The 24590-nt window shown below is 36.4% G+C and overlaps 2 protein-coding genes across 2 annotated transcripts in view; both read left to right on the top strand.

The window, feature by feature from the left end:
- Positions 1 to 17598, top strand: part of LOC114250693 (transmembrane protein 205) — a 30943-nt gene extending 13345 nt beyond the window's left edge. Inside the window, exons 2-5 of the mRNA XM_028184671.2 lie at positions 5889 to 6058; positions 9361 to 9524; positions 15181 to 15303; positions 15639 to 17598. Of these exons, the coding sequence (XP_028040472.2) occupies positions 5889 to 6058; positions 9361 to 9524; positions 15181 to 15303; positions 15639 to 15800 (619 nt within the window). The 3' untranslated portion in view covers positions 15801 to 17598. The remainder of the gene's footprint in view (positions 1 to 5888; positions 6059 to 9360; positions 9525 to 15180; positions 15304 to 15638) is intronic.
- A 1554-nt stretch (positions 17599 to 19152) lies between these two features.
- Positions 19153 to 23934, top strand: Fic (FIC domain protein adenylyltransferase). The gene is made up of 3 exons (XM_028184661.2): positions 19153 to 20360; positions 20751 to 20948; positions 22148 to 23934. Exons 1-3 carry the CDS (start codon positions 19330 to 19332, stop codon positions 22278 to 22280), a joined length of 1362 nt encoding a protein of 453 aa, XP_028040462.2. The 5' UTR covers positions 19153 to 19329; the 3' UTR covers positions 22281 to 23934.
- The last annotated feature ends 656 nt before the right edge of the window (positions 23935 to 24590 follow it).

Here is a 24590-nt window from a genome sequence, read left to right as displayed (position 1 = left end):
TATTCGACGAGAACACTGACCGGGACTTTTTGCTTTTATTTTTGCTGTTGGTAATTTTTGTCATAAAAATTGACAATACAGACTGTCTCTTTACGATATAAATCTATGGAAGCAACTAAAATGTTCTAAAAGAATAGACATCGAGGTAGTTATCAACCATAATAATATAATAAATCTAGAGTAAATACAATTATGTTAATCCTAGCGTGTGGACTGACGCAAGTTCGTATATTACGTCAATGCAGGTTATTTTAGGGTTGGCAATAGAAAGAAAAATGAAAGTGTTATTATATTCACAACTCTGGCTACGTTTTAGGCTGGTCAGAGAAATAAGTAAGTTAGATGCATATATTAGGATAAATTATATGAAGCTGTTATATATTATTTAATTAAAACTTGAGTTTTTTTTAATACATATATATTTTAAACGTTTCGAAAGTGTTTGTTCGTGGACGACTGATTGGAGCAAGGAGGAAAACGCGGGATGAGGCCGTATAAGTATATTAGTTATAATCACGCCTACGACTCGGGGAAACCGCAAAAAATACTAAATTTAACACACGCATTCAAAGTGTCAGATTTTATAAAACCAACACAAAGTTAGCCTTGTGTATAACGGCTGAAGCGCATTGAGATACGTAGATCGAGATACCAGTACCTTCGACTCTTGTCTCATGGTTCGACATTGACGTGGTGGGATACAGACGCCACATGTCTGTATCCCACCACGGCTGCACCGGATACCGGGCGGGCAATGAGGTGCTCATTTGCCCATCTTAGCGAACATTACACAACAGGCAGACAACGAAATGCACTTTGCGACGAATTCCCTGAGGATTTTGTTGTCTTCCTGGTCTACTGAACGACGTTCCTCAAGTGTCTGTCTGCAATTGAGTATTTATAACCATTTGAATGCGCAAACTGCTCACCATGCTTAGTCAGCAATAAAAAATAACCCAAGGCACAATATCAGCACCCAGTATCATCGCCGCCCACTTACCGTCCGGTTTTTTGTCGTCCGGTCGTTTTCCGGTTTTGTGGTCGGCGACGATGCCGAAATATTTTAAGAGTTCAAGTTCAATGGCCTCCAGGACCGTATTCAGTGGCGCTTTTCACATGTCCTGCTCGAAGCGGTAAGGTTAATGTAGATGTGTAGTCCAATGTGTCCAGCGGTAAAGATAAATTATAGTGAAGATGAACGTTCGGTGAACATAGATAATAATAAATTGAATAATTACTTATAATATGTTATCAAACTATGAACAGCATCAAAGTTAGCTAGAAAGCTCAAAATATCACAATGGAGCTGCGGGCGATTCTCTGAATACGTACGTAATCTTATTTGTGCGAACTTGAACGCATTGATTACAAAAACTCGTATTGTTTTCAACAAACACTTGAATGAATTATTCATTTATTTGGATTGCATTATGTTATCTGATCCGCGTGATCTTTTTGTTCTGACGAATACATTTAGGTTTATTTATGACGCGGCGAACTTTCATTTAAAATATTATTTCCCGATTTTGAATCACTATTTTGAGATTTAGAGACAAGTCTCATAAAAATCGATACCTTTTTTCACCGCAATAACTTACAGGTTGTTACATTTTTGTAATTTAAGCAATACGCAAAATGTATTTTTTAACTATTCATGAACATATTTGTTTCATCTGGAGGTACGCCGCTTGAGGTTTCCAATAGTACACGCCTTTCCACTTCTCTCGGTTATCGTCTGATCGTGTGATACATAATCTCAATGACTTTACTGCTCCTACCGCTATTCGATGTCAACCAATTAACGTAATGAAGTTAAGATTAATCACTTTTCTTACCGCCTATTAATTGTACCACTCGTTCTTAATTCGGGACACCGTTGATGTTTCCTTGAGAACTTCAAATTTCCGGTGAACGATTAAAACGATAAGTAAGATAACGGTAAGCGGTATATGTAGCTTAAGACATGACAACTTCATCCCGCTCTTCAAAGTGACATGTGCTATTAATTTGTATCATCGAAAATAGGCAGTACTGTGGCACAAACGCGTATAGAATCAACACGGTTAAATTGCGGATTTTAACGAGATTACAGTGCACTTATTGTTAAGGGAATGCCAGTGGCTCCACAAGCACAACGGAATATAAAGATGGCATCTAAAAATGCGAGTACATTGCGATGAACCACATTATCTGCGTCGCCAACATACGTTTAAGAACTATTAGATAATTTAAGGACCGATTATCGCATTTTGCGTGTTGAAAGAGAAGTACTCTAAGGAGTTTTTTGAAATGATCTGTCATATTTTAATCTCCTTGTAAAATACCCATACAGTAAGAATATTATAGCATTATTTATTAGATTCCGTTTAAAGGAATAATGTTATATTTTTTTATAGTTAACAGTTAATACAAAATGGTAATTTTGAGCATAAGCCTCTTCTAACATTGTCATTCTTACTTGGATAAATATCCTATTGTTATCGATAAAACCAAAAATAGATGAATTATCTTTATGATCTGTAGATTTAATCTGACTTCAAGTACCTGTTTGCTATTTTAAGAAAATGCTAAAAGAAAAATATTACACTACGACAGTGTCATGCGGTCTCATGCGTGCCTCCCGGCCAAGCAGTTGCATATTCAAGATAGAATACGTAATACTATGCATGTTTCTGAAAATCATACTCCTATTTCTATTCTCTATTATTATGCTAGTAACTTATAAGGTGTGTTGACTGTGTTACAAAGAAAAAAAAAACAATATAATCTAATCAAAAACCTTCCTATTTAATGTTGAAATCGGTAAAAATTTGACCTCACCGAGAGATAATTACGAAAACTGATTAACATTCACACCAAGCCTGATCAGTGTAATGAGGGTTCTAGAGGTCATTCGCTACGCAACGGAGATGAGAGCAGAATTTATTGAACAGATTATGTGTTGATAAAAGTGTCTACACGCATTGGATAATTGTACTGCACGATATTGACAAGCGGTATACGCGCGCAGTAATATTGTTCCAGGTAATAGTCTAGTTACCTCAACGTGCCCACGTGAGACGCAGCACGTCGTCCAACTCCAGCCGATAAGAGCCGACGTTCGCGGCCTACTGATAAAAAGAAATCGTTGCGTAATTCTCGTAAACGTTTCGCGCAATGTGGAGAAACTATTCACGTTTTGAGGCACGCGCTCTGGCTCAGTCCATGCACGCCGACACATGCACACAGGCACATGCAATGTCCTAAAATAGCTAGAATGAAGTATTAAGATTGATTTATCTGCTCTGTATTTTATCGGTCGATACCTGTTCTATACTAATGCTAGCGACTCGCCCTCGCTTGACTTATTAAATTTTCTTTTAAACTAATCTGATATTTGCAGCACGCATTCTGTCAATATTATGTCAAACGCCATAAGGTTACGTTAGAAAATGTAATATGGTGGTTAAGTTTTCTTAATTTTTTTAATTTTCCGCGCTATTTTCAAAATTTTTGTTTAAGAACATTCTGCTGACAATAACAAAAAAAAAAAACAAAAAAGAATTATCCAATTCGTTGCCGGCGTTCAAAAGTTGTGTGCGTACATACATCACGCAGATTCATTTTTATATATATAGATTTCGACATCGTTATTCAGAGATATTAAATAAAACAAAAGATTTTAATGAAATTCAACATCGTAACAGTTGTATTCAACATAAATGAAAGTACATACATACTTGTTGAACGTCAAAAGAACTACCGCCAATTCACAAGAATTAGCCTCCGTCCTGAGAAGAATTGGCAAGAAACTCAGCGGGCATGTCTTTTTTTTTTTTTAAATATTAGATTATTATTTTTTTAATATTAGATTTTTTTTAAATATTCATTTTTACAATAAGTAATTATAACAAAACAATTTTACAATATTGAAATGCCCGGGGCGAGCAACTCATTCCCACTTTGTGCAATCTTCTAGATTATAATATATAATTGACTTTATAGTAAGCTTTATTGCACAGATGTTCTTTAATAGTTTTCTTAAACCTATGTATATGTAGGTTCTGGACATCATGTGGGATTTTGTTGTACAGGCGCACAGACAAACACCCAAATGAATTTCGTATCTTATGTAACCTACTCATCGGCACAACAAACTTGTGTTTGTTCCTAGTATTTCTAGTATTTCTATTATCTATTAAGCTCAACTTGACGAGAGCGCGCACGAGTTGTGCAAATTGTTGCTAGATCACCACAAACATTGATCTCAATACGAACTTATCCCAGAATGATGCGTTTACTAATATAATCCACAACAATGAACCAACAAAAATCGATTTACTTAAGTACGTACTATAACAATCAGTGGGCGTGTCGGCTTTAAACAACAATCAAATTGCGATAATAAATGACTGATTTCAACTGACGTTTGTCGCACGTCATCAGACACGATCGGAGCGGGATAAACAAGTTTAAAATCGGTTGCCATCGACGTGACTGTATTGTTTTCGTCACACTTTTTCCTTGAATTATTTCTTGTTTGTACATATTTAAAAAATTACGAATTCAGTTAGATTCAAAATTAGATAAAATGATTACAATTAAAGAGATATTAATTCGCTAACTAAAGCACCACAGTAGTATTCAATAGAATTCGTACATATTATAATAATATGCTCCTGGCGACCCCCCTCACTCAGTATCCTCGTGGATTAATATTCGAGCTGGGCCATTAATCTAGACTCTTTCTTAGGCTCTACTTTAATTATTAATTAATATGTATTTATTATCGTCATAGCGACGAAAACTAAAACTAAAACAAAAACGTATTAGTGCTTAGTTGTGCAAGTAATGTGATACCGGTAAAAACGACCGACGCCACATATTATGTAACTACCACCAATATAATTTGAAATTGGTTACAGTTTTATCACTATAATCATAATCATCACTATAATAACTCATCTACATTTTAAAGTCTCAAAATCATATTTTTATCGGAACTTCTAAGCTTCGGGTTCTTGGCTCGGTAGGAATGTGAATGCATCTCAAGCAATTGTCATAAGTTTCAGAAAAGTCTAGGGCACGGACTTAGTTAAATTTTCAAAACCATTTCTAGCTTTTGTAAATGTTTTAAATGTATTGAAAAGCTTCATGATTGTCAGAAGGGAGAGGCTGTTGCTACGACACATTTAAACAGTGATTAACTAAGTTAAGGTAAACTGCTTAGCAAAATAGAATATCCTCGGAGCACAAACACACGCAGATGGTAACGCGGTGAGTACATGACGCGCCTGAGTACACATTACACTGTACCACACCAGGTGCCCGGGTCGGCAAATATTGAACAATGCTCAGTGTGTTAACAAGACGTTCTACAGTTTCATTGCAAATTCACGACTACCGACCAGACGTGACCTCGCATGACGCCAACCGCCGATAACACATCCAATCCTAGCAGTAGATCTTCCAACCCTAATAGTACGATGACGTAGCTTGTGACATGACTATTGTTCACATGGACGGTTAAACTATTCTTTACGCTGGCTTGAACTTCTGATACTAGACAGATTTTCGAGTATAGTTGTCATCGGAAAATCATTGTAATAACCGGTCACCGTCCTCGTCGAGCCCGTCGCTTGCGATGAAGGACTCGACGAGCGAACTAACCCATAGACACAGCCCATTTTCTCGCCGGATCTTCTCAGTGGGTCGCGTTTCCGATCCGGTGATAGATTCTGCGAAGCACGGCTCTTGCTAGGGCCAGTGTTAGCATCACTCCGGTTTGAGCCCGGTGAGCTCTCCTACTAATTATGGTTACGCTGAAATAGCCTCTCAAGGCTATCAGCTTAGGCAGGAAAAAAATATGTAATGAAACAGTAAATAACATTTAGATATTTTGTGAACAGTATAGCGACACGGACATCGCAGCCGTTCCACGTGGCGCTGGCGCTGCTGGTGCTGCTGGCGTGGATGAGCCGGCCCGGCTCAGCCAGTAACGTCCGCGGCTGGAGGGCGCTGTACGTGGGGGCCGTGGCCACTCATCTCGGAGCTCAGATATGGATGACGCTTGTTTCCGGTTAGTATCTTTATTTCTTGTCACAAATAGTTTTTGTCTGTTTCATTGTGTTTGTAACACTCTGTGCACAACGCCAAAACTAAATTTTCACTTACATATTCAGATTAAGTAATTAGTCTGATGTTTGTTTTATTGCGATCAATTCATAAAGACCAAATATGCTGTAATTAGAAAGTCACTTGATAATACAATCCGCGTCTTAATTTACATGTTATCCTGCATACGAATATAAGTACCAGAATCGCTTTACAGAAAAGGCAAAGCACATCCAAGTTTCCACTTAAGTAATGTTTATATCTATATTTATATTTTTATATAAGTTATGTTTATATCACAAAAATATCTGTTTTTGTATATTAATTACAGACGTTCACTAAATACCAGTGAACGCCTGTTAATATCACTAAACACAAAGTAATTTAAGTCAATCTCCCGGTTACTGTGGCGTATACATAGATGGCTTTCCTCCGCTACGGGAAACAAACGCTGACTTAAAAATGTTTAAATTAACACAAAAACATGTTGCGATCTAGATAAGCTGCTTTCTTCAATTACATATTCGTAATCAGCTTACGCATTTACGTGTGTATGTCTGTGTGTGTGTGTGTGTGTGTGTGATTAGGTATGCCCTCACTGTAGTCTATAAGTTATAAGTGAGAGTTTTTTATGGTGCTGGTTTAGAGATCTTCAAACGATTTTGCTACTTTTTATTACACGGTAGCTTTATGTGTTTCATTTCTAACATAACTAGCGTTGAGTTAAGTACAAATTATTGAAGGGAGAAATAGCTAGTGCTTATGAATTAAATTGATGGATAGGCTCAAATATAAGTGAAAAAAGTAGCAAGTCTTTTTTCTATATCATACACGTTTGAACAACTCACGGACATCCCGGTGTTGAATGCTTACAAGATCTCAGAAATAATATTGTGAGTGCCGCCATTCATCTTAAACAGCTGAAAGAAAATTAAAAAAAAACAATATAAATAATTAGTAGTTTTGACAAGTTATTAAATCATTCGCCGAACTACTCCGCCGTATAGGGGGATGCACGCTTCGTGTTGATTGCGTGTTGGACGCGACGACGTCGTTACGAGATGTGAAGTTCTCAGTAAAATTCACCCGACCTGAGAGCCATTCAAAACGGGTTTAAAATATTGGAAATTGTATTGTGACAAGAGTAGCGTGAGGCAAACAATAACGTGGACAAACACTAGAACAAACACGAACATATTTGATGAATTCTATTCATGTGTCGACTTATTATTTTATTAATGTTAGGTATTCGTAAAGGGAAATTCAAAAATATTTTTCACGAATAACAGAATACGTTTTACTACACTTCATGTCTGTTACTGTCTCGACGGGTGTTATGTTTGTATATATCTGTACTCAAGATTGTTCATTCCAAATTCCAGTATGTTTTTTTTTATTGCTTAGATGGGTGGACGAGCTCACAGCCCACCTGGTGTTAAGTAGTAACTGGAGCCCATAGACATCTACGACGTAAATGCGCCACTCACCTTCAACCATTTGCAAAAAGTCACGCGTAGATAGCGAGAATAGCTCACAGAATGACTTGGCATCCACGGGTGGCCTATCACTAAGTGCCCCACACTGTTAACGGCATGCACGAAGATTTCAAATTTATATATAAAATATGTCAACATTGACTATTAAATAATAATTTGATTAAAATATGCGTATTTTTATGAGTTGTTCTGTATGATGAGATACAAATAGACTTTCCATTACCATCGTTCAGGCCAATCAAATCAGCTCGATGGTGTCATTAATACTGAACTCTCATCACGTGTTTGATGGTGAAATGCCATTTAGAAATCGGTCAAAATTGAACTTAAAGAGTCTTTACATTCTCACATGTAGTTAAATTTCGAGTTCAGAAAGTGAGTAAAGTCAGGTGGGCCACAAGCGGCTCCAGTCTGCCCAGATACATCCATAAACAACATTTAAAGCAGTCTGAATAATAGGAATTATAACCCAGATACAATATAAATACAGACACGTTTTATCTGACTAATTACAACACCATATTAAAGGACACCGCTAGCAGATGCATTGTTCCAGATACGTCCACAATAAACACATGTTTATTTACATTTAAGTACTTTTAATTGCCTCGGTTTACCCAAAGAGTCCAAAGATCTATTAAATGAGACTTAGAGTTTAACATTGTGTGTTTTAGTTCTTAATATGAGATTATAGTACATTATCAACTTAAATGGAATGTAGTTAAGTTTAGTTGCCCTTAAGGCTTGTCATAAATTAGTAACATTTAAATATGGGTTCAATTTCCCTGATACTCATAAAATATCCGTTATTAAACATAAAATGTTAAAAACTAAATTTTATTTTCAATTGAAGCAAATCTTCGATTTAATTTCTAGAACATAATGACAAAAAACTGTGTACAACGAATTTAACGAATGACGAATTTAAGAATTAAACCTTTCTTTTTAAACGTAAATTAAGTTTGACTTCGTTTCGAGTACTCTTACAATTATTTTTAAAATTCTTTTCGTAATTTACAGAGCATCTAAAGTGAGCTATGACATGAATCATTGCCGCGTTGCGTGCCAACCACCAAATCCAACCGAACATTTAGAATGACGTAAAACAAATTAGTACATAACAGAATAATTATATAATTGCATGTAATTGTATTTCGGGTGCACGTACTCGACATAAGGCAACCGTTTTCTTTTAATTGGAACCAAACAAGTACGTTTGTTGTACGGTTGAGTTTTTGTTTTTAAATTAATGATTTGGGAATTTACTTTTTGCGCTAAACGATAACCGCCGCACAAAAACATGTCGATATCGGGTTTTACCGCAAAAATATATTGGTAAATTGTTTTGGTCTCGTAATAGGTGCTCTGTGAATACATTCGCCCTCCGAGGGTCATATTAATAACAGTTGTAGATACTGGGTCAAATTCAATGGACGATAATGGTCTTGGACGTAATACGCGCGGTACTGACACACTTTGACCTATAGAAATTTGAAATATAGAACTCATAGACAGTATAGGTCCCAGACGCATAGACACCAATATGTTTTCTATTTTATACGCAAAACAATCATGTGTTCTGATTTGATAATTGTGACAAGACTACAGCCTTCCTTCTCCTCCAAGCCGGAGCGCACGAACTTTGCGGCAGAAAGTGGTAAAAAAACCATATGGGCACATGGAAACCTATTATCTTACTGGTATTAATCCAGGCCCAGCACCAAGAAAATAAGCCTCGGCACCAATAACCAATAAAACTGTTTATCTCCAGGTATCGTCCTATACTTCTCCCTTCCGAGACACGAGTTCGGCCGCGTGCAGACCATCCTGTTCCCTATCTACTACGCGTTCAACGCCTGCATGAGCTTGCTGGGACTCCTGGCGTACCTCCGCACGCAGTGCCTTACGAAATTCGAGAACACCTCATGGATACAGGTCAGTTTCTTGCTTACGTTATGTGGACCTCAGCTACGGTCACCCCGAGAGCTGCGGCCAAGATCTTATGTTCATACTGTCTAAACTGTAAAAACTGTTTGCCGTTGCACTGAAAAAACAAAGACTTTAAACTCATGTCTCGAGGGGGGTGGCGGCATTCACGTTGCTGATGTCTATGGGCCCCGATAACCATTTAATACCAGGTAAGTTGTTCGAGGCATACCTTCCGCGTCTAAAACGGCTCGCAACATACGTCTTCATACATTTCAAATTGTCGTATTGTCAGTCGGGATGTTGCTTATTATAATATAATTGGACTGAAGTGTACACACGAGGTATAGAAATAAAAAAACTTTCCAAAATAGCGTAAAGCAAGCACTTAATGCATTTAAGTGCATTTGTTACGTCATCAGAATTTATTGTACAAAGCGAAAAGTTCACGGCTTCACTTCACGCACTTAATATACCATTTTGAACACCGGCAACAAGTCATTTGCCAGTATCTCAATATTAATGCCTTCGATCCGCTAATATCTACTAAAGGTTGTAAGATGAGGTACGGGAACAGATCGCCAAAGCGACACTCGTTACGTTTACTGTTATTAAAATTTATTAAAGCGTCGTCGAGATTTATGCAGGTACATATGAAGTCTTAAATGTGAGCGTGTAATAAAGGTAACGCGTGCATGGCTCTGACGACTTCCGACAAACTAATATCATCATAATATAACAACATATTAATCCCGTTAAAAAACATAAATTCGTGTAATTACGGAACCCAGAACATATGTACGTAAATCCGCACAAATAGTTTGCATCGTCCTCTTTATTTCTGCCGCGCAGCATTCATTTAACACTGGAGGGGCTGTGAAATCGCTCACTGTGCTATTGTAATTAAAACAACAGAGATAAGCAGTAGGAAGTATTATGTCATAGCAGTAGGAAGTAATATGTCATAGAAACATTTAAAGTGCCATCAGGGACGTTTTCTATGTGGCCCTTCCATTTGTCATGACGGCAGTAAATAAATAAGTGCACGCTGTGTACGATCATTTTCCTTTTCGTGATCAGCACCTGATAAGCCTTCAGAACGAAGTCGAAGTACTTTCCGGAACGACGCCAAGATAATAACACCAAAGTTCGCCCGTCTCTATCAATCATGATAACAACAGTAATCTGTTGTTGTCCGCGCCAATACTGTAAATAAGAAATTGAGTACAAAGGTATTCAATCAAAAACAATAGACTGTTTTTCATGTACAATACCTTGTTGATTTACTTTCACTAACGCATACTCAAATAACAGAGTTATATATATAGCGTTCTGTCTTCATGTTTTCTTCTCCATCTGTTCCCCTGCCGTCTCCTGCGGTACAAGCCCCTGTTCAATTCAGTTCACACCATACATTTCACATCTATTTATGCATCGGATATTCCGATCGTGGACAAGCAGGATCGTGTGTGCCTCATGCATGACATTACTATGGACATCAGAACATGAATATCGCCACTTCTCTTCAGGCATGAGGTTAGGCTCCTAATGTAACAACTGTCCTAGTCTTCGGAGCGTTACCCACAATTCGTTGGCGGCAAAAATAGGCAGAATTGGATATTTATAAAGCGAAACTAACTTTTACGCGATATAAAAAGTGCAACATTGCAATGATGTATCTTTACAAAACTGTAAATTACAATAATTACAGGCGCGCCGCGGCGCCGGTTCTGAACTTATATTATCAAAGAAGCGACGATCAGTGAATGAAAACGCTACCGAACAAAATAATGACTTGTGGCGTTTATTAAACAAACGACATTCGCCTTTATTCGGTGCTGGCTATATTGCTGATTTCCTTGTCACCAGATGGTACTAACGGCTTTACATTTCGTGTGTACAGTGCTGCAGGGTCTGAGATGGAGATCATATCGAATGATTCGGAATAAAATACGATTAACAACCTGTTCAATTATGGCGCGAATTTTTATTCATTTAGCAGTAATGACACAGAAATGTCGTAATGATCTACAGCATTGTACCTACACATTAATGACTTTTACAATCTAAGCGACATGAGCGACAACACTCCACGCGTGGCTAAAACTTTCACGAGATTGTATGGAGACTTTTAAATTCATACTCAATTTCGAAAAATAGTAATAGATAAAATATTAAGGATATGTATTTGCAGGCCTGCGGTGCACTTTACACCGTGACTGGCAAAATTAAACAATTGCCGATGTGGTCTCCAAACGATTTCTAAATAGGTACCTAGGGATACTACTGACTTCGTTTTTATACAAAACTAAAAGTTTGGAAAGGGTAAAATAAACCCAATATTCAACGGTAAAAGTTTGTAGAAATTATAGTTTAGAAGTGACCCGGCAAAAATCTGAATCTCGCTAACAATATTGCATTAAATATTTTCAAATTCGGAACGGTGACATTTGTGGTCGAAGAACACCTCTGTTGCGCTTTCCCTGAAGATTTTATGTACTTTTGATCATAAATTAATGCTATTTTCTCAAAGATACAAAGGTCAAAAACACAATATGTAGTTCCGCCTATATACAATTAAAGCGTTAAAAATTTAATTTCTCGTAACGAATTATATCGTTGTATTCCAAAAACAATTGCAATTCTCACTAAAATATTTGCTAAGTAAAATAAAATTTAACAACCGGATCCGATTCTAACAAACATAATAACCATTAATCAAAAATAGCCTTTGCGAAATGAATATAAAAAGTAAGTTCAAGGTCTTTAATTTTGATAAGTTAATATTTAAAAAATCTGTCTGTCTATGACCACCATTATTATATATATCGCCTTCCTTCCAGGGTTATAGGTGGAACTCTTCGATCACTTTTTTATTTATTCTAATAGATTTCAATACGTACAATGTGTGTTCTCGAGTGTCAAATATCAGTACCAATCGGTGTTATCAAAATAGTGCCTCGTTATCGGTAGAAAACTAATGCCATGGTTTCAAAAGAACAAGCTTATTGTGAAATAAACAGCAATAAGTCATCGTTTCACGTATAAAACGATAAAACAACTAAGCAAACACACAAACGACTAATGATTGCGAAAATTCATTGCGATTGTAAAAGGAACGTGCAGCCTTCATAGAGACGCTGAAATAATCAGGGTTACTGTTTGTAAAAAATATCTCATTATATTTATTAACAAAATTGCATAGACTATGTAATGACTATTTAATATCAGCAGCCGCTTCGCTTGTTTTGTTTGTCTGAATTTCAACAGTATCATAGAAAGCAAGCTCAATGAGAAAGTTTGTTTTGTAAAATAACAATAGCCCATTCAAGTTTAATCCTCCTTTTTTGGAAATCTAATAGAGTATGCTCGCATTCATTGAAAAGTTGAATGTTTTAGTAATGTCCTTAATGTATGGACGTTGTTAGGTAGAGGAACTCATGTCCCACCTATTGCTAAGTGGTTACCGTTGTCCACTAGCCGAATGCCGCTACCGATCTCACAACACAAAGTCGATGTTTCAATGTCATCGGAATATGCGGTCAAGATTAATTATGGTAACTTAGTCGTTTTGAGATTTAAGGCTATACATAGATTTAAGGTGCGATAAGACAAGACAGAAAAAGCACAAATTTAAAGTGTCACAGGTTCTGAAATATGGTAGAATTACAGAAGAGATTATATAAAGCTAATGTTTTTTTTTTTTTTTTTTTATTGCTTAGCTGTGTGGACGAGCTCACAGCCCACCTGATGTTAAGTGGTTACTGGAGCCCATAGACATCTACAACGTAAATGCGCCACACACCTTGAGATATAGTTCTAAGGTCTCAGTATAGTCACAACGGCTGCCCCACCCTTCAAACCGAAACGCATTACTGCTTCACGGCACACAAGAGGTCCTACCACCAGTAATTACGCAAATTATAATTTTGCGGGTTTCATTTTTATTACACGATGTTATTCCTTCACCGTGGAAGTCAATCGTGAACATTTGTTGAGTACGTATTTCATTAGAAAAATTGGTACCCGCCTGCGGGATTCGAACACCGGTGCATCGCTTCAACACGAATGCACCGGACGTCTTATCCGTTAGGCCACGACGACCACAAATATAATGTAATTAAATAAATCCATCATGTACCTACAAACGCTGTACATCTCTTTTAAAATCAATGTACGAGACCATTGAACTAGAAACCTTCAGCTCGACGGCTGAACTCTGGCCAAGGGCACTCGTCGATAGAAATTCGAAAGTAGCTTGACTGGAATAGTTCTTAACACTTAGTAAGCTTTGTCATACATTTTTCTTAACTTAAAAGGTTATCTCGTAATAAATGTCATTAAAAAGGCTTAACCAAATTTACTTTCCAGAAAGGCCCATGCAACTTTTTGCAGAATAAAAAACAAATAATTTTTTTTTATTATTTTTGAACAGAATTACACAGTCTTACAAGCGGAACAAGAACTTATTCTTACTAAAGTTTGTGCATCATTGAACTCCCAAATTCAATATACCTATCCAAAACATCGTAACTAATAAACGAGTAATGCAAATATACAATAAAAAATTTTTAAGCAAGTAATTCTTTGGTTAATATTTTAACTGGAAATCATATTCATCGACTCGCTATGAACAAAATATTCATTCAAAAACCACATTATTGGTTGGATCTTTCATTTACATACAACAGGGTCGCGTTGAAGGTTCTTTAACTAATAATAGGATTTACTTAAATTACTTCTTATTAAAATTTAATCGTACTTAAATTTTAATGTCAATCGGAAATAATAATTATTATTCATTTTGATAGGTTAGGTCATCATCAAAAATAAAAACGGTTTTAATATTATAGAAACAGATAAACAGATAGATACATCAAATGACGTATGTGAGCACGGGTACATCATCATAACTAATAAATAAGCAGACTACCCTGTTGTTACTAATTGAACTTTTACTTTTTTACAATTTACCAATATCTAAAATGTAATCACAAATAAAACAATAATGTTGTTAGAACGAGAAAAGTTATAAAAAAGAGTAAAATGGAACTGCAATCTATTATTATCTTAATAAACGGCAACGTCATTAAACTAAATATGAACTAAACAAAAAAGTATACGGATCTTTCATGAGAATAGTCCTCCAACGAATAAGTAATAATAATAGTAACAGTAATAGTATCCAACAGGTTGATATGGATATACTTTTAGGACTTCCTCGCCTCCAATTTTGAGTACATACTTGTACATGCTTGTGTAAGGAGGCTGTTTCACTACGCGGTCAGTTTCTAAGCTAGGATAGATTATATCCCAACGCAAAAACCTCTGGATTACACGTCACAACTCTAAACGGTTGAAAACCTCATTTGACTGAAATGGTAAATTGAAGCCTTTCTATTGCTTCTGTTGGCTCGTTAAATGTTAATGTGAACTTCCCCAACACAGAGGAAAAGTCAAACGGGTTTCTTTGCTCAAGGACTGCCGTATCTGTCCGAATATTAATAGCTCATTGAAACTTAAGATTTATGGGTAATTACTGAGCACGCGATCGAGATTTCCAACTCGTGGCCATTATGAGAGTCACTACATTGATATTTCATCAAACTTTGCTAGTATCAAATCTCTAAACGACCTAACAATGTGTGTTTTCCTTTTGTAACAGCTAGCACTACTGTTAGCAGTATTCAGTATAGAGGCTTACGTAAGACTGCGGCTGGTGCGGCCCATGCTCCGCGCCAAGCACGTCAAAACACAGATGGAGGAGTCTGCTGGTGGTGGCCAGGAAGTGAGTACTACTACCCTTCTAGATTATTTTTATTACACTTGTAGACTCCACGCGGCCGATCTCATTTAAAACTGTTACCAGAACTTCACAAATGACAGGGACGCAGCTGTCCTTGAAACACGAGGATCAAGCCTTAATTACATTGGAATAACGACAATCCCTCCATCCAAACCAGACTTCAAGATCGCTTTGCATCAGAAACAAACTAAATGGTGGTGCGAGACGCCGCTTATTGTAATTAAAATATAGCATTTTATATAGAAATAACCTGAGACTCTTATCGATAGAATTCTTCAACATTTCATTAAAGCATTTTCTTGTTGTTATTGTTTCAGGTGGGACGCCTGATATTAGGCGAGCTTGCTCACTGTCCTCGCTACATCCGCGTGTTGAAGACCTTCCGCGCCTACCACTCCTCTATAGCCATGGGCACCATGATATCGCTTGGCTGCTCACTGTATTCCACTATGATCATAGTCGATTCCATGTGCCAATGATCGGCACGGGTTCGACAACACATTGACGTTTCTATGACAGTCTGTCAAAATGAATTAGCGTTTATTGGATTTGCAATATTCAACCGCCTATAATTCATTGAAAGTCATTTGATGAAAGCATTATGCAATTATAGGGAATGTAGGAAAGTAATGTTTACACGTCTTTTGATCCATTAGTATTTATTATTTTATATCTGATTACATTTGAAGTAACAATGGATGTGCCGTAAGAAAACAGTTGACATTCAGTAAAACCATTAATTGCAGAACTAATAAATAATAAATATATTTGTTTTGATTAAAGCTAAGCTGTTTAAAATTAAATTCCTTTTATAACATAACTTTGCAACGACTTGCAGTTATGACATTCGCGGCCCACAATCAGGCTGTGCACATTTTGTCTTTCTAAGATAAAATATTATAAAAATATTATTAAAAAAAACGATGAGACAAACATGGGTATAAAATGAAATATGAGGCGCTGGTCGCATGTTTTGTTTCTATGAGAAACACAAGAGCTATTCGAATTGTACAGACAGTAGAATAGTCGACTTACTATAACAATCGAATAATATTAATATTTAGTAAGTAGGGAGTAGGCTCTAGGTAATTTTTAAGGTGAACAATCGTTTAAAACTACATAAGCCGTAGTTTCAAAATTAAGGCATTTATTAGTTTCCAGACGTGAATGGTAACACCATAAACCAATATAAATGTAAACTGCATTGCCTATTTCAAGCTGCTTGATTACGATGAAACTCATGTTGTATGCTCTCTAATTTCCTGCATTACTACCATAGTAATAAATATTAAGTGTAGTTTTAATTTAGCGAAGTAATTCTATGGCATTCGTCAGGCAAGAATCGCATCTTGAACGCAGGAAATTACGAGGCAAGCAACAAGCGCCGACTATCGAACCGTTCTAGGACTCTTTATTTTACTATATTACACTGTCGACTTATTACGCTCGATTGAAACTTATTAAACTAAATACATTTTGTAATTTATATGACCAATCTAAGTTTTTCGTTATTGGGAAGGACACCAGTTTCAGGCCATCCAAATGGGTCAAAAAAATCCCAGAGAAATCCCGATAAAAAATTGTACAATGCATGAGAAACAAGAATACTTATTTTCAATTAATTTCACGAAAATCGAAAATATGGAGTGTAAATACTAAGTTAACTTGAGTTGACATTTTAAAATATTAATATATCGGTGCTTGAATGTTTGATGTGATTGTTTGTCTAGTCATTTTCGTCGGCGGTTATAGAGTACATACTGCACTAACCGTTCCAACCGTTAGTGAAACTGACTTCATCTGTTTTTTCGTAAAAAAAAAATAGCCATTTAATTTTCTTCAAGACACAATAGATTCAACAAGATTCAAATAAAATAGAAAACCGATATGTTTCTACTACTTTTTGTATGCAATTCTTTCGAAGAAGTGCAAACTATTTTTCAATGAAAAAAACATTTGATCTCAGCAAGTCAAGCAGCTACCGCCATTGTCAGAGGCGTTGCTATGTGTAAAATAAAATAACACTTGTCATTGATTTAACACTTTTGCCACTATTTAATTAAATGAGTTATTTATATTTATAACTATGTATTAATTAGAATAAAAACGTAAGTAACTAATTAAATAGCTAGGTAAATAATCTTTTTCGTATATTTATAAACGATCTGAATGCTACATAATTCATGAGCAAAATTTATTTATTTTTATGTGACACATGCGATTGACGAGTATGGTACGGCGTAATGTGAAACTACAAAAATAAAAAAATAAAATGAACTGATTTTGATTTATTTTATATTCCTCTATCATAATATAGTATAGTATTAGTTAATATTTAATGATGTGATAATAAATTTGAATTACATATGTAATGTTGTGATATTACATATGAGTATTGGGGGGCAATAATGGATTCGCATTTATAATATTGTGAAACGCTGGACGAAATAATATAACATCAAAATTGTAATAAAATATTTTTTAAACACAGCGTGCGATGCCAAAATTGAAATCCAAAAACCTTGTACTTTTTCTTGAAATCAAAATGAAAAGTATCTATTTATTCTTATTATTACTATACAGAAAGAAAAGCAAAGATTAAAAAGCGTTTCTTATTCACGGACACTGAACTAGAAAGAAAAAAATCAGTCTGAGATTGGTAAATAATATCAGCGTGACTGTTTGAAATCTTTTTAATTTCATCTTTTTTTTATTGCTTAGATGGGTGTACGAGCTCACGGCCCACCTGGTGTTAAGTGGTTACTGGAGCCCATAAACATCCACAACGTAAATGCCGCCAACCGCCTTGAGATACGAGTTTTATGGTCTCAGTATAGTTACAACGGCTGCCCCACCCTTCAAACTGAAACGCATTACGCTTCACGGCAGAAATAGGCGGGGTGGTGGTACCTACCCATGCAGACTCACAAGACGTCCTACCACCAGTAATTACACAAATTATAATTTTGCGGATTTCATTTTTATTACACGATGTTATTCCGTCACCGTAGAAGTCAATCATAAACATTTTTTAAGTACGTATTTCATTAGAAAAATTGGTACCCGCCTGAGATTCGAACACCGGTGCACCACTCAGCACGAATGCATCGAACGTCTATATCCTTTAGGCCACGACGACTTCTAGTCCATCGGCTTGCACGTTACAAGCATTTTAATCTAGAACTGTTGAATTTGAAGATACATACCAATACTATTAGTGCTGTTTAAGAACAACAATGGTGCTTTGAGATTCGTTTTTAAAGGGACGTGTTAAAGGGACTCATGAGCTATACAAGTGTAGTGTTCGCTCACGCGGCCCGTACACACATTAACTCTCTCCAGGTCATCCAATCCCGTTTCTGCAGGATAGCCGTCCGAGCACCGTGGTATGCGAGGAACGTAGATCTTCACGACGACCTAATTCTAGAACCGATACGTAAATATCTCAAGGAAGCGACAGAACGCTACTTTAAAGAAGCATGTCATCGCCTTAAAAAGCGACGACATTTTCAATTAATTAATAATAAAACAACTACTAGTCAATATTTAAGAAATGTATCATTTACTTTCTTAAATTGCCAATATTTAAAAAATATATATAAATCCAACAATTTTTTTTATCAATGCCCATTATGTGGTAAAACGGCAATCCCACCCTCCAAACGGGTACCTACACAATGCGGCATGAGCCATGACTGCTCCCCGGCAGAAATTGGTGAGGTAGGGGTACCTACCCGTGCAGGGTCTCGAGACCCCATACGGTCAATAATTCAATATTGTTATTGTAATTCTTTAAAACAGCGTAGAATGGAGTGTTCAAACAGCTGATTTTCAACAAAATGTCAGTTGAAGTGTCAATATAACAAAATTGTCAACAATGCCCTTACGTGGTGCACTGGTATTTGGGTTTATAAATATTATTGCGTATCGCAATGAAATCTAAATGTTTCGATATAATTAATGAAACACAGATGTTAACATCAGTTTCATGTTACAGTGATTACGGCCATGTTGTACTTAGGTAAAACGACCGAAGGCGAAAAAATGAAGTGTTCGTGCAAAAATGAAATATTCACCAAAATGATAGTCGATAAGTGTAGGACCGTAGTCATACTCTCTAGTATGGTGTGTACACTAGCTGTTGTTATATCTTTACACAAATTATTAACTTATGACATTAGAATTACCAAACCATTTTCCCCTATACCAGAAGGGCTGTATGGGAACTACTTAGAACCAATTTCAGATGAGAATCCCGTACCTATAGTACCTAAGGCACAAGATAAAGCTCGGGATGCGGAAGCTGTGGTGTCTTTAAATGCTGCATTAGAAATGAAGAAACATGGAAAGTCCGACAAAGCATTAAAATTATTTCAACATGCATTTGCTCTGTCACCAAAACATGCAGATATTTTAAATCACTATGGAGAGTTCTTAGAAGATACTAAAAAAGATATAGTAAAAGCAGACCAGCTTTATACATTAGCTTTAACTAATTACCCTGATCACACTGGTGCTTTAACGAACAGACAAAGAACAGCCAGCATTGTTGAAAACTTAGACAGAGAAATGTTGAGGAAAATTGATGATAAAAGAGATGCACTATCTTCAATACCAGAAAACAATTCAGCATTACGAAGAGCAAAAAAGGAGGCATATTTCCAACATATTTATCACACAGTAGCCATAGAAGGTAATACAATGACATTGCAACAAACAAGAAGTATTCTAGAGACTCGGATTGCTATATCGGGCAAAAGCATCGATGAGCACAATGAAATTCTAGGCTTAGATGCAGCGATGAAGTACATAAATTCTACACTTCTGTACAGATTACGAGACATAACCATGGGTGATATTCTTGAGATTCATAAGAGGGTGTTAGGGCATGTAGACCCAGTGGAAGGAGGGAACTTCCGCAGAACACAGGTGTATGTTGGTGGCCACATTCCACCTGGCCCCTTAGAGATCCAAGGCCTAATGATACAGTTTATGGAATGGCTTAACTCTGAAGATGCTTTGGATTTACATCCAGTAAGGTATGTTGATACTGATCAGACTATTAAAATGTTATATTAGAAATTGGGAATGTTTTCTGGATGAACTGTTAAAATTTTATATTGATTTAAATTTTAATGTGAAAAGTGAAAACAAGATTAATTCTATCACAAATGAATATGCTTAAATCTTTAAAACTACGCAACGGATATTGATGTGGTTTTTTTAATAGATAGAGTGATTGAAGAGGAAGGTTTATAAAATATGTATAATAACATCCATTAAATAGTGAAGAAATACTGTTATTTTTGAGGTTTATAATGTAATGTCGTAAATAATGAATAATAAAATTTCATGTTTCCGAATCGAAACGAGGACGGGTCGCTAGTATAGTATAAAATGAGCAATATGGAGTTCACTATGAATTCCAGGTATGCAGCCCTGGCGCACTACAAGCTAGTGCACATCCACCCGTTCGTGGACGGCAACGGACGCACGTCGCGGCTCCTCATGAACCTACTGCTGATGCAGGCCGGATACCCCCCCGTCATCATCGCGAAACAACACCGCCACCTTTACTACCAGCATTTGCAGACCGCTAACGAGGGAGATGTTAGACCTTTTGTTAGGTAACTGTATCTTTTGTTTAAAAAAATATTATTTTATATTATGTCGTAATTTATATATATTATTTTGGAACGAAGTTCCTTATCGCGCGTTGTGAAAGGGGGCTAGACGGAAAAAATTCTTACGAAAAGTTGTCACGACACTTTTTAGATCCGTCATTCTGACCAATCAACGTGTAGGCGCTTATCGCGTGACATTGCTCGTATCCGATTGGTCTGCGTAATGAGTACAGTTTCTCGAGATAGCATTTCAACAACAGTAATTTAGTTCATAGTATTGTTTTTTCTTCTTCATAATGCCGTAATTTATTATTATAACTTAAAAAAAAATTACGATTCCTTCACTAATTAATCGAAAGGAACTTCGTTCCATCCGGGTGTCCCTTGACACCTCTGAAGTTTTTGTTATTTTTATTGCCTTTGTGGGCAGACGAGCATACGGCCCACCTGATGGTAAGTGTTACCCTGAGGGTAAGTCAGCAATGCCAGGGACAAAGCCAAGCCGCTGCCTACCATTAGAGCAAGTTGTTTCCTCATTTCACAGCAAATACAGGCTTTTCAGGGCCCATGCGGTGTTAAGTCGTTTCGGACCGTTCCGTTGTACAGTAGAACTGAGCCGCACACGACACGCCCTACCACCAGTGATTACGCAAATTTATAAATTTTGCGGACTCGGTTTTTATTACACGATCCCAATAAAAATTCTTTATCGTGCAATTTCCAATCGTGAACATGTATTTGTACTTTGTAAAAAAAATTTATAGCTCCAGGGGTACTTGTATCTACTTATTCTTTACGCCACAACGCTTGGCACAAGACTTTTTTTTTAAATTCTTCACGTTTAATATCTCTATTAAACTATAGATATACGGTGGGGAGGTACAAACCCTTGATAATGTTTTAGCGAGTCATAAATATAATAAAAGTAATGTTGCGTTTTTCATTGTCATTGTATTTTCGACTTTTCGAATGTTTTACAGTTTTGGCGGTAACGGACGACAGTTTATGAGTAAAATACACGGTACCTAAAACGTTGATTATAAAAATCACAAAGCAGTGGAAGAAAGACGATGTCCTGTTGAAAACACACTTTTCTACATTCACCATGATGATCTGCATCCCTCTGAATCTTCGCCAGAAATGAAGATTCATGTACTCAATATTACCTCCTTCGGTCGTAAAGTTATATTTCTTTTTTCCAGGTTTATAGCACAATCAACAGAGCGAACTCTAAACCTGTACCTGTGGGCGACCAGCGAGTTCTCCCACGCGGTCCCGGCCATCGGCAAACCTCATATACTTACCGAAGATGAATTCGACGATACAATTCTCTGACACCGGATCCAACAGAAGTACAGAACAGAATTGAAAATATCCTCAAGAGAAATGAATTTTGAACGAAACTTAACAGATTTATGTAAGGTTGGGGGGCCACACTTGGCGTAGCGGCTTGGAGACAATTTCTAATACAAACGGTTCACCGGTTAGTTACAATGAGCATGATGATGACGAATGAATGATCAAATGAACCATCGTTTCGTTCGCGCATCTCTAACTGAACGTAATGCTTTATTACATTACGACGCATATGAAGACTTATAGCGTAAAGGAGTGCGCATGAAATAATGTTTTTATGTTAGATGCGTCTCTGAGGTTAATGTGTCGCCAAACACTATTTAAGATCGAGTTAATTAAATTAAAAAATAAATTATCTAGCCATCCATCAACGCGCGCTGCGTGAGTTGCGTGACACGATTTCCCGCTTATTCCTCCTTTCTCGGTTTCAGAAACACTTAGCTTTTACCCTGTCCTGTTTGTTACAAAACTTTAAAATAATTAAATTCGGAGCTTATTTAAATATAACGCGCACTACCTATGTGCAGTTTGTTAAAGATAGCGATATTTTCCACATCGCCAGGTTGATTTTTCGAAAAGAACCTCATCGTAGAGACCTTTCTCGCGTATCGCGACTTGTATGACAACCTACAGTAACTATATATATATAGCACAAAGATATATAATACTTGTGCTTGATATGCAAAGGAAATTTACAGAAATGATTTCCTAAAAATGTCAGTTTCGTTGACAAGTGTAAAATATTTTTGTCAGACGTGTCTCGGTTTGTAAAAAACTACCTATTTAATACCTACATCATCTGTATTGCGTAATAATTTTAAATAGTCCGCATAATTTTTCTTTTAATATTCTATAAAGATAAAAAAATATATCTAAGTAGTATTATTAGTACAATGGCTTCCACGACCCACAGTTGAATCAAAAACAACACAATAAGGCTGAATTACTACTAAAATTTTGTACTACTCTTTTATATTTTGGACACATTTAGTAGTTTACAGCACACGTGATAAATGATTATCCAGGATAAATCTTTAACAGAACACGAATGTTTTAAAATAGTGGAAATATGTATGTAGTGTGTGTTTAATCAATGGATGAAATATTATTTATTTTGAGTGCATATATGATCACTACGCTGAGATTGTATTTTGTTGAATGTGATAAAAGTTTAAAAAAATATTATCTCTGTCGTACAAAATAAAGTAAACTAATTCCAGATAAGTTTGAATGTAAATTGATTTTTTTTAATGTTTATATTTTGTCAGCAAAATGCGTGTCACAAATCAGCCTTTCTAAAGTTTATTTCAATTTGTACAACAGACGTTGGAAGTAGCTAGGACCTATTTATTGAATTTGATTGTTCCGATCATGTCTGTACAATATCACAGTACTAAATTAATTATATACACATACTAACAATCAATTAATTATAATTGCATTTAATTAGTCAGTCGTGATTGGATTCAATCCGTCGGTTCCTCGTGATAATTATGTAAAATTAACACTAATTTATTTAACATTATATTTAAGACCAAGTTTATGCCGCGGTTGAACTCGCGTTAAACTTGGAATAAATAATAGAACGTTGTAATGGAAGTTCACCTTACATTGGTCGTATTTGATTCTAAAATGTGGTTTTATTCTCTTTGTTTCCCACTATTTTAGCAAGATAAAATGAAACTATTAGTAAACAAGCTTTTAAACCGATAATTTTATCAAAATCGGTTCTGAACGATCAAGCCGACAGACGGGCACACCCAAATTCCAATATACCTATGTAAACGTTTGTTTCGTACATATTTTAAACCAAACAATATAAAACATCTTACATAATAGTTGTACCGAGAGGGCCGGTGGTCGTGGCGCCGACGACCGCCGGTCCGGCGTCCCGAGGGGGAGGATGATGGGAGAGATGTGCTCCGCACTAAACGCTTCACTTTCCTCCCTTTGCCTCTTCATGAGTTCTGACTCATGCGAGGTTTGGACGTTGGTTGTTGAGTGACAGGAGGTTTTAGTCAATTCGTGCTCCGCCCTCCATTGGAGGACGGAAGTCCGGCGATTACCTCCTGACCAAAAAAAAAAAACAATAATTCTGGATATTTTTTTTTGTCGTCGATTTTTTTTTTTATTGCTTAGATGTGTGGACGAGCTCACAGCCCACCTGGTGTTAAGTAGTTACTGGAGCCCATAGACATCTACAACGTAGACGCGCCACCCACCTTGAGATACAAGTTCTAAGGTCTCAGTATTGTTACAACGGCTGCCCCACCTTTCAAACCGAAACGC

This window comes from Bombyx mandarina, chromosome 05 (assembly GCF_030267445.1).
Source record: "Bombyx mandarina strain Sakado chromosome 05, ASM3026744v2".
Classification (NCBI taxonomy): Eukaryota; Metazoa; Arthropoda; class Insecta; order Lepidoptera; family Bombycidae; genus Bombyx; species Bombyx mandarina.
Note: the sequence above shows the minus strand (reverse complement) of the source record. Positions and strands in the feature narration are given on the sequence as shown.